This window comes from Phalangium opilio, unplaced genomic scaffold (genome assembly GCF_054372755.1).
Source record: "Phalangium opilio isolate 3A_F unplaced genomic scaffold, DU_Popi_V2 ptg000246l_1, whole genome shotgun sequence".
NCBI lineage: Eukaryota > Metazoa > Arthropoda > Arachnida > Opiliones > Phalangiidae > Phalangium > Phalangium opilio.
The window spans coordinates 3,786,020-3,799,841 of NW_028324225.1; the positions used below are offsets into that span (position 1 = coordinate 3,786,020).

Below are 13,822 nucleotides of genomic sequence, written 5' to 3' on the forward strand. Positions count from 1 at the left end.
AGTTTTTTTCAAATTTTGGTGATAAATAAATGTATATTTCATAACTAAGTTTTAATAGTCAAAAGCAATATTAAAGTGATTAAAAACTGTTCCTATCAATTGCTATGATATGCAAGTTCTTTGTTTAAATTTTGGTGATAAATAAACGTAGTTTTCATGACTAAAGGCCTGTCCAGACTGACACATTTTGCGAGTTCGCATCTTCGCTTTGCTTGTTTGCAAGATCGCGCTACTGTCCACGTTGGGTTGTCGCTACTTTGCGTCCTCACCTCGCAAAGATGCAAATTTCTTGCGACAAGGCGAAGAATTTCGCGCCTTCGCGAGAAAAGCACCAATCACAGACGAGAGGACGGCTGGGGCGATTAGTTTCGTTTTTCTCTTTGGACAACGTCGATGGAGAGGGGGAGATGTCGCAATGATTGCTCAAACTTTATTGGCTCTCAGAATGGGAAAAGCAAAATTTTTGCGTGTATCAGAACAGAAGTGCAAATGTTTTTCGTGATATGTTGCGAAGATGCGAATAGACTAATCTAGTTGGCTATGGTTTTTGTTATTGCCAAGGCTTATCAACTGCATAAATATCACCTTTTCCAAAATATTACTAAGTATTGTCAACTCCAGTCTCCAAGAAATGTTACGTTTGCGGAAACTATTATAATCAATATTAGGTTTGGTTAGGTTAGGTTCGTGAAAATATTTATTAGAATAGTTTCCGCGACTTAAATGTAATTAATTATCGTATAATTAACCTCCCAGAAAAGATATTTATTGAAAAAACTGTATTTTGAAACGGGTGCAGTTTATTGTAAAACTGTTTACAAAAATGTTGTTGGTGTGTTAGCTAAAGACTCCCCAATATGTGCCACTATTTTCCCAACTGATGACTGTATAAACGCTCTGAAATCGGCAATTGATGGTGTTAAAATCCAAGATGACGTGAAGCTAATGAAAATTTTAAGTGAACACGCTCCGTTACTGGCAGAATTTTTGAACCTATCATCTGAAGGAAATTTTCCTATATTTATGAAGCCCCTGATTGGAATTCTCATATCTTATAGCCTTAAGCCTTTTGAGACCCAATACGTTTCTCATCGTCTACAGCAGCCCCTAACAGATCTAGACGCGAATTTAGAAAAAGTGACTCACTTTCCATCACTACAGTTGCTTTGCGGAAGACAGAACTATGCTGCGGATAAAAAAACAAGGAAAAACCCTAGTGCCTGCAATAAAACATTTAGTGGCCACCCAATACTTTTACCAGGCGTTTTCACGCTCTATTGTGGACATGGTAATAACTGTTACATATTAAAACTTCCATCTAAAATTATTAATGATTGGAACATTTTTGTCAGGTGTCTGCTATGGTTTCCAAGTGATGCCAAGTTGTGAATCCGTGGATGTTCCCTTCACCATATTAACGACACGTTTTGCACAAAGTAATTAAAAATTCAATTGTCATAATTGCGCAGTGGTATTTATAATTTTATTTTAGTGCCCAGTGCTGTTATCTATGATCACGCTTGTGCCTTGCATAAATACTGCCTAAATAGAGAACCAATGCTTTTTAAGAACACTAAATTTCTGATTGATAGGCTTCACTGGAAAAATCATACTGGTATTTATATTTCTAAATTTCATTTGCAACTAATTTTCTAATCACAACTAAATTCTAGGCTGCTCTGTAGGATATTGTTTAGATAAATACAATAAATATAAGAGTATCAACTCTCAAATCAACGAGCAAATCATTGCCAGCTTACAAAGAATAAAAAATTCCTTGTCGTACATGACTCAAGAAAATTTTATGCGTCATTGTAAGTTATATTTATGGTTGATCAACGAATCCAAAAAAATAGGCTATAAAATGTTTTCCTGAAATTGTGGAAGAAGAAAAGTACTGTGCTTCCATGCTCATTTGTACTTTATTTTAAAACCAAACTATGAAATTTTATTCGTTTAACAATCAATGTATATATATATATATATATATTAAATTATTAAGAGTGGTACATTAAGTGCTATATTTTAGTGACTTAAATTTGTATAATATTCATAAATACTATTTAGACTTCAGACAATGAAGTCTTCAACACGCACTTCAGACATTTAATTTGTGATAGTTACCAAAAATAACGTGATATTTTCATACATTGTAGTCTTTGGTTAGAAGGTGCAGCATGTGCACTATCATATGATTTTTGATTCTGATAGATGTTTTTGTAGTTCTTAAAAATTAACTGTTATTTTATGAATTTTAATACTGATATTTACACCAAAAATTTGTTTGCCTTAAAATACAACTGCCTGTTTTCATATTTATCTTATTAAAATTTATACTAAGTGACAAAATACTTCAATTTTGATAACATTGAAGAAACTGTAAAGATTTTCAAATATCACACTTTTGTGTTAACTATGTATAAAAGAATTAATGCGTTAACTGTATATTATTACTTCTTAACAAACAAAAATTTGTAATTATAATTACAGAACCTTAGAAGTGATTTGCAAAAATGGGACCAACATTTATGATAAAATTGGTTCTTATTTAATGTATGAATCTTGTTCTTTATAAAACTGAAACCAAAAAGTGAAAAACATCTACCAAAAAAGAAAAGCAATTAAGTATTGCGAAAATGAACTATTTCCTGATTAAAAAAAACTTATATATATTCTGTGTTTATTTACTCTGATTATTTGATTCTCATCTTTCTGAGTTTCAAAGTTAAAGGGATCCCATTGAAAATACACGGATGAGAAAGGTTAGTGTCGCTTAATATTTTATTTACAACATGGTACATAGTTAAAAATCAATTGTTAATTAATAATTTGCACCTTCCTTGCAACGGGGGCGCATTCCCTGATAGAGTTTTTTTCTCTTGTACAGTATTGACTAGAGTCGGTAGAGGGCACCAAGCGCGAGTGACGTTGGTGGTTACAACCTGGGTGGGGGTCTGCCTTATTAAAGCCGTTAGTTATGTCTGTCCGCATCGTACGAGGAAGTTCAGCTTATGTCTTGAGAGTTGAGACGATTTACAATATGTTGCTTCAAACTTACTTTGACGTATTTGTTTATTGTCTATATAGTCTTCCCATATACGTTTTCAACTTAACTTAAAAGAGAACTAAAGGGTTACTTTATGTAATATCCTGAAAAACTGAAGAAAATTAAAGTATACTTAGTACCGAACGAGATTGTAACATAACATTTTTATTTGGGAGCGATTTCAACAACAGTGACAGTAAATTCGATTTAGAAAATACACATTAAAATAAAAAAATTCAAAATAATGAAATATTTAGCTACTTTAAGAGCTTCGCAATTTTTTTGGACTTTCTTTTGTCCTGGTTCTCGTTGACGTTTACCAAATTTATGTATTTAATTCTAATGATTGTTCTCATTTTTACGTAAGAAAATATGATCTCCCTCGGATATTGTTTAAAATTTTCGACAATTTGATCAGTTAAATTTTTAACAATGTCTTTGTCTTTTCGCAAAGTTATGGAGTCCATGTTATTTTTGTGATAATTTAGAAAATAGGAATCAAATTTCATTACATCTTTTAAAAATGATTTGGATGGAATTATTATACCTCCGTAGCTCAAATGGGCTACCCAGGATGGAATGTGGTAGCAGTGATCAATATTTACACTAGATGTGCATTTGAGATCCAAATTAGGATACACATTTAAAAATTTTTTTGCTAACCAACCTGCAAGGTATTCCATTCCACCCTCTTCCTGATCCGTCAAAATCATTTTGTTTTCTTTATGGGACGTTTTTTTTAATGGTGAAGAATTATCTATTCCGTTATGTTTTGCCGGCGATAAATTTTCGCTGTTTGGATTAGTTAAAGAGTCACATTTGGAAGTGCTGAAACGTGAATATTTCTTTTGTGGAGAGTTAGTGGGAGAAATTATTTCACTTAACACGTTTTTAGGTGTAGACGTAAATGCGGTGTCAATGTAGTCATTAATATTAATGTCATTATCGTCAATTGAAATTTCAGAGTGTTTAAAGGCATTTGATACAATATACTCATCGTGAATTTGGGACACTGTATTAGTGTTACTTTGCACTATTCCCGTATTTTTCCCCAAGATGATCATCCTAATCCGATAAATGGCATTCAAAGGGGTAGGATGATCATCTAAACCACCCCTGGTTCTTAACTGTGAAAAAAAATTTTCGAGGCAGTCTTGGTTTAGCCGATGAGTTAGTATATACGATATCCCATATCTCCTGTGTAGATCATACCAAAGGCTTTTTAGCGATTTATTTGAAATAACAACACCCTTTTGAAATACTTGCAAGGATGTTTTTCCTTGACAAGTCATATTTAGCATGGTCTCTGTCATTCGATCCAAAATCTTATTCTGAGCTTTTAAATTTAATCCATATCCGCTCTTTATAACTAAAGTTTCATTCCTGACGTAGCTGTTCATTACGTCAAACCACTCGTTAACTAATTCTATAAAATTACCAGTTACATTAGAAGCATCAAGCCCGGATCTCCTGACAGCTGTCGCCACACTGTGAGACATAAGTTCCGCAGCCAATCTAACGTTTTGCCTTTGAGTTTTTATGCACTCAAAATGCAATTTGGTTAACTTATGGCAAGATTTTATTTCTCCGCCATCCTTCTTAAAAACAGATAGTACTGGTTCTTTATTTATCTTTTGATCATTAAGAACAAACCCAGTATCGAGAAACCAGTTCCTAATTAGTTTAAGAAGGTGGGGAACGTCAGCGAAACAATAAATTATATCGTCCATGCCATCAGGGTTGGTAGTGTTGACAGGATTTCTGAACCAAGTTCTTTGAACAGAAACCCCGAGTTCTCGCCAAAGTCCTTGGTTCCCCCCACCCATATCGCACACGCAAGCTACGACAGTGAATCCAGATTTATGTAAGGCAGTTATTGTCTCATAAAGTATACACTTGGTCATTTTCTGGTCAAATCCTAAAAACACGGGTTGCTTCCAGCTAGCAAAAAGACCCCTAGCCATAACTACTTGAAGTTGGTTGTGAGGACCGATAACCTGGTCTTGTTTTACGTCATATTCTAGCAAGGATCTTAATTTGACCTCATCGAAAGTTAAAACTACTAACTTGTCTAACTCTTTCATGGTTTCACCGCTAATTTTCATCACTCTTAGCACGTCATGTAAAACTCCATTTCTTAGGTCTAGTTGTGCTGCGTATCTTTTTAGTGTAGAAATGTGGGGAAGGGGAAACTTGCCACTTTTCCTCAAGTGAACGTAAGCTCTTTTACTTAAATAACGTAAAGCAAACGCACTTGCTATGTCTTCCTTGCTCCATGTAACCTTTTTTTTGCCTCTTAGCATTTTTATTTGACAAGGACTATACGCTTTCTCCAATAAATCTTCAAACTCATTCGCTCTCTGTTCTACTGATGAAATTTTCTTTTTCAGGCGTTTAATTTCATTTAGGCGGAATTTCATTTCAATATTCATCGCAGTAGCCTTGTAATTTAACTTTTGAATTTTCTGGTTTTTCTTCAAAAGTTTACAACAAACTTTGCTTACTGTTTTAGTAGATTTTATGAGTCTTTTTCTTAGCTTCTCTTTTTCAACAACCTCTCTTAATCTACAAGGGCAATTTCTTCTGGAGCTTTTTGATCTACCAGGGCACTGTATACATTTATTACAAGAAGCGGGAGTTTCAAACTGCAAGGTTGACCTTTGTGACCGCGGTGGTGAATCGGGGGTTTGACTGAGAGTCACTGACTCGGGGGATTGACTGAGAGTCACTGACTCGGGGGATTGACTGAGAGTCACTGACTCGGGGGTTTGACTGAGAGTCACTGACTCGGGGGTTTGACTGAGAGTCACTGACTCGGGGGTTTGACTGAGAGTCACTGACTCGGGGGTTTGACTGAGAGTCACTGACTCGGGGGATTGACTGAGAGTCACTGACTCGGGGGTTTGACTGAGAGTCACTGACTCGGGGGTTTGACTAAGGGACAGGGACTCGGGGGTTTGACTAAGGGACAGGGACTCGGGGGTTTGACTAAGGGACAGGGACTCGGGGGTTTGACTAAGGGACAGAGACTCGGGGGTTTGACTAAGGGACAGGGACTCGGGGGTTTGACTAAGGGACAGGGACTCGGGGGTTTGACTAAGGGACAAGGACTCGGGGGTTTGACTAAGGGACAGGGACTCGGGGGTTTGATATGATAAATGTGAGGCATACAACATGGACATGGCAAAGGTTTCTGTAGTGTCCTGTTTTTGAAAGTTCTTAGCACCACTTTTAGCATTGAACAAATTATTAATTTCATTAGAATCTTTTCCCAAGAAAATAGGTATTTTTCTGCAAGTTTCTCGAGATTTTCTACCTTCAGAGTTGCAAAGTTCAGTATTTGGTAAATTTACAGATGGAACAGAGGTTTTCTTTAAACATTTCTTTGGTTTAGAATTCATTAATTCAGCTCGAAAATCTCTTTCAAAATCATTTGGATCGAAATGATCTGAACAAATCCTTGCGTTTTTAATATTTAATGACGTAGTATCACTTAAATATAAATTGCATTTCCTTAACCATAAGTTTCGAGTTTCTTTATCGGACGGAAATCTATGATAGGATACTTCAGTGCTTCTAGTTGATTGAAAATTATTATTGCAAGCTACTACGGCACATTTAAGCGGCATTATAGCATTTAAGTTGGTTTAAGCTCAATTTAGGAGAAGAAAAGATCTATATTGAAAAGATAATCCATATAAATTTATAAAACATAAAAATAATGAAGCAAAACACTCACCTAAATAATAATTGCTTAAAGCCAGACGAGGTGTACTGACTGTTAACGGAAAATAAATTTAAAATCTAGGCTGTGTCTCGCTCATGCTCACTCTCTAATACCTTCTTCGCCTTGGTGGGAAGGTAAGAAACTCACCCTCCCCCGATATAGCGGACTATATATAACCTGAACCCATTCATGTCAAACTGTCCAACAGACAGTAATCGCCTTAGGGAATCTCATACGCCCATCGGCCCCCATCCCTTCCCAAAAAACGGGGTGAGAGCGGGTACGGAAAAAATTTTGTCGCTCAACCGGCGACGACTTGTTTGCTGTAACCACCAACGTCATAGATAGGGGAAAAGCCTTTATTGCCACCCGACTTCAATAGTGAAAAACTGCCTTTCTCGGATAGGGTCGGTAAGCCAACCTATATAGCGAATGTACTGTACACACCTTGCCTTCCTTGATCATTTCTACATTCAAAGCTCCAAATCTAAGCGTCCGCTGTCTATTAGGCTTTGAAAACAAAACTAGGCCCTTGGAATATTTGTAATAATTCAATAAATGAGTCGAATATTTGTAATAATTCAATAAATTAGTTAAAATATAATTTAAATTAAGCTAGTTAATATTCATTAACCTCAGTAATAGCATTACGTCAAGGTCTGTTAAACAACCTTTGTAAAATATAGACAAAATATAAAACTAAATCTGTTAATAATCAACGAATTGTAAAAAGAATTCACTTTAGAAATCTGAAATATTTATTTTATTTTAACTTTAGACACTTAATTAAAAATATTAAACGTTTTTCGGGAAACCATTTCCTAGCAGACGACGATTCAGACATCGCGTTACTCGCGTAATTTTAAAAATCGAAGTTAAGAGGGCTGTAAATAAATCAAAATGATTTTCAACAGGAAAATGATTTTATTGACATTTGAGGTAATATAAAAAATAAACCTTAAAGACGTAAGCAATTAACAAGCGCGAGTGTAATTAGTTTAATTCGCAAATCCAGTTTAATTTAAAATAGATAAATAAGTAAACTAAAGTGTTTATCAGGAATCTCCACGCTAGCAGACGACGTTGCAGACAACAATTAAGGATTGTAATTAAGGCGGGCTGTAAATAAGTTTATCATCGCTGCTAGTGCCAGCTAAGCTGTTCTTGTCGTGTCGTCTGCTTACTGTACTGCTTCAGGATCCAATTATGGCTATTTTAACTCTTTTAAAACTTGAAATCTACCTTGATTTAGTGCGGAAATGGTTTTTTAGCCTCTCATATTAGCTATTTTGATAGATATAACCAACGAGACGTCCATGTCCCCCATGAAGAAGTCTCCGTTGCCTAATTCCTCCAAGTCGCTAATGTTGATTCTCATTAGTAATTGAAGGAAATCCCTCAATTACCTAGAAATTAAAGATTTTTATTACCTCGAAACAATTACAGCGTTCTCTTTTCACTCTAAATATTTTATTGAAAACTGAGATTCCATAAAATTATATCAATCTCTAGATTGGTGGGTAAAAATGGATATCCCATATTTTCTGGCTGGGATCGTGTTGCGGTGAAACCCTTTGTAAAAGGAAACCTGAAATAATTTAAGATTATTCTAATTAACGGTTAAGCTATTATGTACACTTTAAAAATAATAAAAACGTCACCGTAGTTGTATTAAATGGTCTGAAAAGAAGGCACAGCGAGTTGAAAAAAATGATAAGGACGTGACCAAAGAAAAACTTGGTTCAAAGAAGCTTGGTTAGTTTTTTTTCGAAAAACTAATACTTCGGAGAATCGGCGTTGCAATCTCGTGAATAACAAGGACTATGTTGTCCATCTCACTCCTTGGGTAGTCTTTGTCAGGCGCCTATGATATATTTCAAATAATTCTTATTCACCGGAGAAGCCTTCTTTACAAAAAAAAACTGCGTGAAATAAAATATGATTTGCTTTTTTTCATTTCGATTAATTTCCAACATTTGAACATTAATTCTTAACTTGAAATTCGGCTATAATTACAAACAACTAAAAATAATAACTCTTAAAATATTTGTCACCGCTATTTCGTGTCCCTTTAAATAGCAACCTTTTCGACCGCATTACATCCTTTCAAAGAGTTCTCAGCTTCGTCTAGAGTGTTCCTTCAACTAAGCTCGGGTCTCTTTTGCAATATACCAATGATGAGAAACGCAATAAGTTGGCCACTTTTCTGAAAATTTGAGGTTGCAATTTTAGTCTATAGAGCAAGAATTGGAATTAAATGAGTATAATGATTTCACAAAAGTCTGTGACGTTATTCTAATTGACTGTGTCATAATCAAATTTCGTGTCCCTTTAAGAGGGAAATAGGGAATTTTCAAACAATAATCGTTAACAACGCTTCATAGTTTCCAATTAAAGTGGCTGGCAATCTAAGGGCGTGGTCTAGTACTAACTACAGAAGCTATGGGCGGGGCTTCATCGTGTAACAGAAAACAAGAACCTCCCATGCGTCCTTGAACCAGATAAAGCCAACCATAGTACTAATTGCGCTCCATCATTTCCAATTAAAGAGGGTTGAAGTCTTGGGGGCGTGGTGAATTTAAAACTACAGAAGGTATGGGCGGGGCTTGGTCTATTTACAACTACAAAAGGTAAGGTATGGGCGGGGCTTGGTCTATTTATAACTACAAAAGGTAAGAAATGGGCGGGGCTTGGTCTATTTACAACTACAAAAGGTAAGGTATGGGCGAGGCTTTGTCTATCATCAAATAGGAACCTACCATGTCTCCTTGCGTTAAATAGACAGCCTACTCCATTGAGAGACGATTTTGAGGCGGAAGGCTTGAGCCCCACCCCCTATCATCAAGTCATTATGACAATGGTGGCTATCAATCATGTTAAATATTGCCACTACCGGTATGCTTCTATAATAATAACAATTATTTCCAAAATTTCAGTGGAAACGGAACGGGATGAAGATCTTTTAGCCTAAAAAAACAGGCAAGGTTAGTAGGTTCTGACGGGAGTTTCAGGTAAAATGAGGTTAGTTTCATTTACTATCATGTTTATTTACCGTTATTTGAGTTAATTTGATTTGTTTAAATTTGATGTTCGTTGAAACTGCAATAAGCAACGGCTTTCAGTGCTCCGTAGTTAAGAAAAATCTGAAATTATGTAGTTTTTTTCAATTTAATTTTAATAAGCAATGCAACTATGCATTTAAGAATGATTCCCCTTAATTAAAAATGCAAAATATGTATTTAATAACGCGAAACATTAAGGAAAACAATCCTAAGCCTTGGTCGATTATCATGAAAAAAAATTGTTATTCAAAATACTTACGTTTGTCTCGCTTCGGTGATGTTAAAACGAATAAATTAAACTATAAAAGGTTGAAACATATAGTTCTGAAAAACATTAGTCGCATAGAATTAAATATAAAATCTTCAAACTGCATTGAAATTAATTCTACGAACTCCTACGATTCGAAGGCAGCCATCTTTTTTATTTATTTAAACAATAAGTTGGGGAGTATAACCGCCTAAAGAACAGCCAGCCTTTGGCAGTGCATCACGAAAATGATCATTGTGGTCGATATTTGACTCTTGGAATACCTCCGCCAGCACCCATTTCGCCTGCCACCGCATCGCCAGCACCCATTTCGCCTGCCACCGCATCGCCAGCACACATTTCGCCTGCCACCGCATCGCCAACACCCATTTCGCCTGCCACCGCATCGCCAACACCCATTTCGCCTGCCACCGCATCGCCAACACCCATTTCGACTGCCACCGCAAAGCCAACATCTTCTTCGCCCGCCACCGCATCGCCAACACCCATTTCGAATACCACCGAATCGCCAGCCCCCATTTCGCCTGCCACCGGATCGCCAACATCTTCTACGGCTGCCACCGGATCGCCAACATATTCTTCGCCTGCCAACGGATCGCCAGCACCCATTTCGCCTGCCACCGCATCGCCAATATCTTCTTCGGCCGCCACCGCATTGCCAACACCCATTTCGACTGCCACCGGATCGCCAACACCCATTTCGCCTGCCACCGGATCGCCAACACCCATTTCGCCTGCCACCGGATCGCCAACACCCATTTCGACTGCCACCGCGTCGCCAGCACCCATTTCGCCTGCCACTGGATCGCCAGCACCCATTTCGCCTGCCACCGCGTCGCCAGCACCCATTTCGCCTGCCACCGCATCGCCAGCACCCATTTCGCCTGCCACCGCATCGCCAACACCCATTTCGAATACCACCTGATCGCCAGCCCCCATTTTGCCTGCCACCGGATCGCCAACATCTTCTACGGCTGCCACCGGATCGCCAACATCTTCTACGGCTGCCACCGGATCGCCAACATCTTCTTCGCCTGTCAACGGATCGCCAGCACCTATTTCGCCTGCCACCGCATCGCCAACATCTTCTTCGACCGCCACCGCATTGCCAACACCCATTTTGCCTGCCACCGGATCGCCAGCACCCATTTCGCCTGCCAACGAATCGCCAACACCCATTTCGCCTGCCAACGGATCGCCAACACCCATTTCGCCTGCCAACGGATCGCCAACATCTTCTTCGCCTGCCAACGGATCACCAGTACCCATTTTGCCTGCCACCGGATCGCCAGCACCCATTTCCCCTGCCAACGGATCGCTAACCCCCATTTCGCCTGCCACCGCATCGCCAGCACCCATTTCGCCTGCCACCGCATCGCCAGCACCCATTTCGACTGCCACCACATCGCCAACACCCATTTTGCGTGCCACCGCATCGCCAACACCCATTTCGCCTGCCACCGGACCGCCAGCACCCATTTTGCCTGCCACCGCATCGCCAGCACCTATTTCGCCTTCCACTGGATCGCCAGCATCCATTTCGCCTGCCACCGGATCGCCAGTACCCATTTCGCCTGCCACCGGATAGCCAGCACCCATTTTGCCTGCCACCGGATCGCCAACATCTTCTCCGCCTGCCACCGGATCGCCAATATCCGGAATATTGTATTCGCGTCACTAAACCACCTCAAAACTAACTAGTCGAGTAGCAGTTTTAAAAGGAGAAGCCGTCACTAAACCGACTTATAATATTTAGTCGGTTTAGTGAAGCTCATCTTCTTTTCTAACTCCTGCTCGATTATTCAGTTTTGAGTTCGTTGAGTGATGCTATACAATATTCCGACTGTAACTTGACAAGTGAGATTTTGGTTGGCTTGAAGGTCGCTGGTTTCATCTAAGAGAGTACATTGACTACTCAATGGCTTGGACTTGAAGTATTGTGGACCGACAGTCAGATAACTCCACTGGGCCCATTTATCAGATTTGTTGTCGGCCCGACCTGATTGATTTCTGCTGCTGGGTATGGTTAAAAGAAACATCGAGTCTCCATATGGCGGGTTTCTCCCATAGCTACCTTTTATACAGCTGTGATACGAAACCCGTTTATACTACCGATTTCTGTGAGGCGAAAAAAGTTGCATACGCTGCACTAAAAACCTCAATTTTAGAGAAGTGTCTCAAAATGTTTTAATTGTTTTTCTTTAAAACGATGTAACGCACAATGATGTGAATAACTAACGAAGAAAATGTATAGTATAAACTTAATATATAATATAATCTTGATTTTTGTCTAAAAGTAAATAGAGAAAGAGTAATAGACCCTTTCGATAAAATTAAGAGGCGTTAAAATTTTGCCTTCCATATCACTTTTTGACGCCGGCGCTATAATCGTTTTGAATCATGGGAATGCTCAGAGACGGCAGTGTATAAACCCCTAGTATTTCCCAATACAGAGGGTTGTCTACATCGAAAAGGTTTCAAGTCGGTGTAGTGACGCGCCCCATAAATTCCATGTAGAAAATACATTTAGTTGGTTTACTCTACAGAACAATCGTATAAAAATGCCATAAGCTGCTGATAATTTGCTCTTTCTGATTTAAGAGATTTTATTCTAACTACCCATCTGTAAAAAACATAAAATGAAAAATTTCATGAAATGTGCATTTTTCATATTAAACGAATACTCAGAGTCTCGGCCTTTTCTCTGCCATAACTTCCGTGAGATCCCGGGCCTACCCACCATACCCACAGCATCCGCCGGCAACACCGACTGAAAAAATGTTAATCCCGCACTTTTGATTTTATTTCTAAATGCCCGTTCGCAAGCGCGCGAGAAGCTGAGAGTGGAAGCGAGTCTGTCTTCTCGCTCGCAGATCCGTATCTCGCATACGCTCTCTGCCGTCGGAATCAGCTGCTATATTTTTGTTCACAAGAAAAGCAGATCGTCCCTCGCGAGTCGCAAGAAGCTGAAGTTGTTCGAAAATTAAAATGGAGGAGGATGCGGAAATAGTACGAGCTTGGGTCATTAAATTGCTCTTATTAAAGAAAAAAAACATTATTAATAAAAGAAAAAACTAAAATTATAAATAAAAATACGTTGGTGGGTGCATCCCATTTGGATGTAACGATAAGAAGGATATTTTCGTACTTTGGTAAGATTTTAGCTTCATAGCAAAGGCTTGGGTATTTTATAAGCCGCGATAAATGATTCTTGAACAAAAACTTTAAAAATGTGCAGCATGTTTTGAATTTAGTACCTATATTTTAATTCAAATATATTGGTAGCTGTTGCAAAATATTTCCATTTCTTTTTTCTGTTTTAAAGACGCCATCACAGACTGTTTAATCAAATCGAAAGACTTATGCTAGCAGGCGCTTGTTTCTGGTTTACGCGTTAAATGGGGGTGAAAAGGGGGAAAAATTGACGCTGATTTCAGAAAATATCTATCCGAGATAGATCGTTGCGAGATGCCGAGAAGTGATGATCCGCTCTCGCAATAGCGCCGTCATCGCGCTTGAGAACAGCTGGTAGAATTGCGAGAATCGCATTTAGAGTACGGTTTCAGCTTTCAGCTTGAGCTTCTCGCGCGCTTGCGAACGGGCCTATAGTTTTCTGACGAAGTTTGCGTCGACAAGAAGTTATATTTTTCTTCTAAGTTTTAGCTGTGAAAAAGTTCTATTTTATTTTTCGTTGTCCTTTCTAAATGGGTTCCTTCTTA

General features: G+C 38.4%; 1 protein-coding gene across 1 annotated transcript; it reads left to right on the forward strand.

Moving 5' to 3' along the window:
• Positions 1 to 278: 278 nt before the first annotated feature.
• On the forward strand, positions 279 to 2,672 carry LOC149611433 (uncharacterized). Its single transcript, XM_089858443.1, has 5 exons — positions 279 to 299; positions 757 to 1,288; positions 1,353 to 1,436; positions 1,493 to 1,615; positions 1,674 to 2,672. Exons 1-5 carry the CDS (start codon positions 279 to 281, stop codon positions 1,874 to 1,876), a joined length of 963 nt encoding a protein of 320 aa, XP_089714569.1. The 3' UTR covers positions 1,877 to 2,672.
• Positions 2,673 to 13,822: the final 11,150 nt, after the last annotated feature.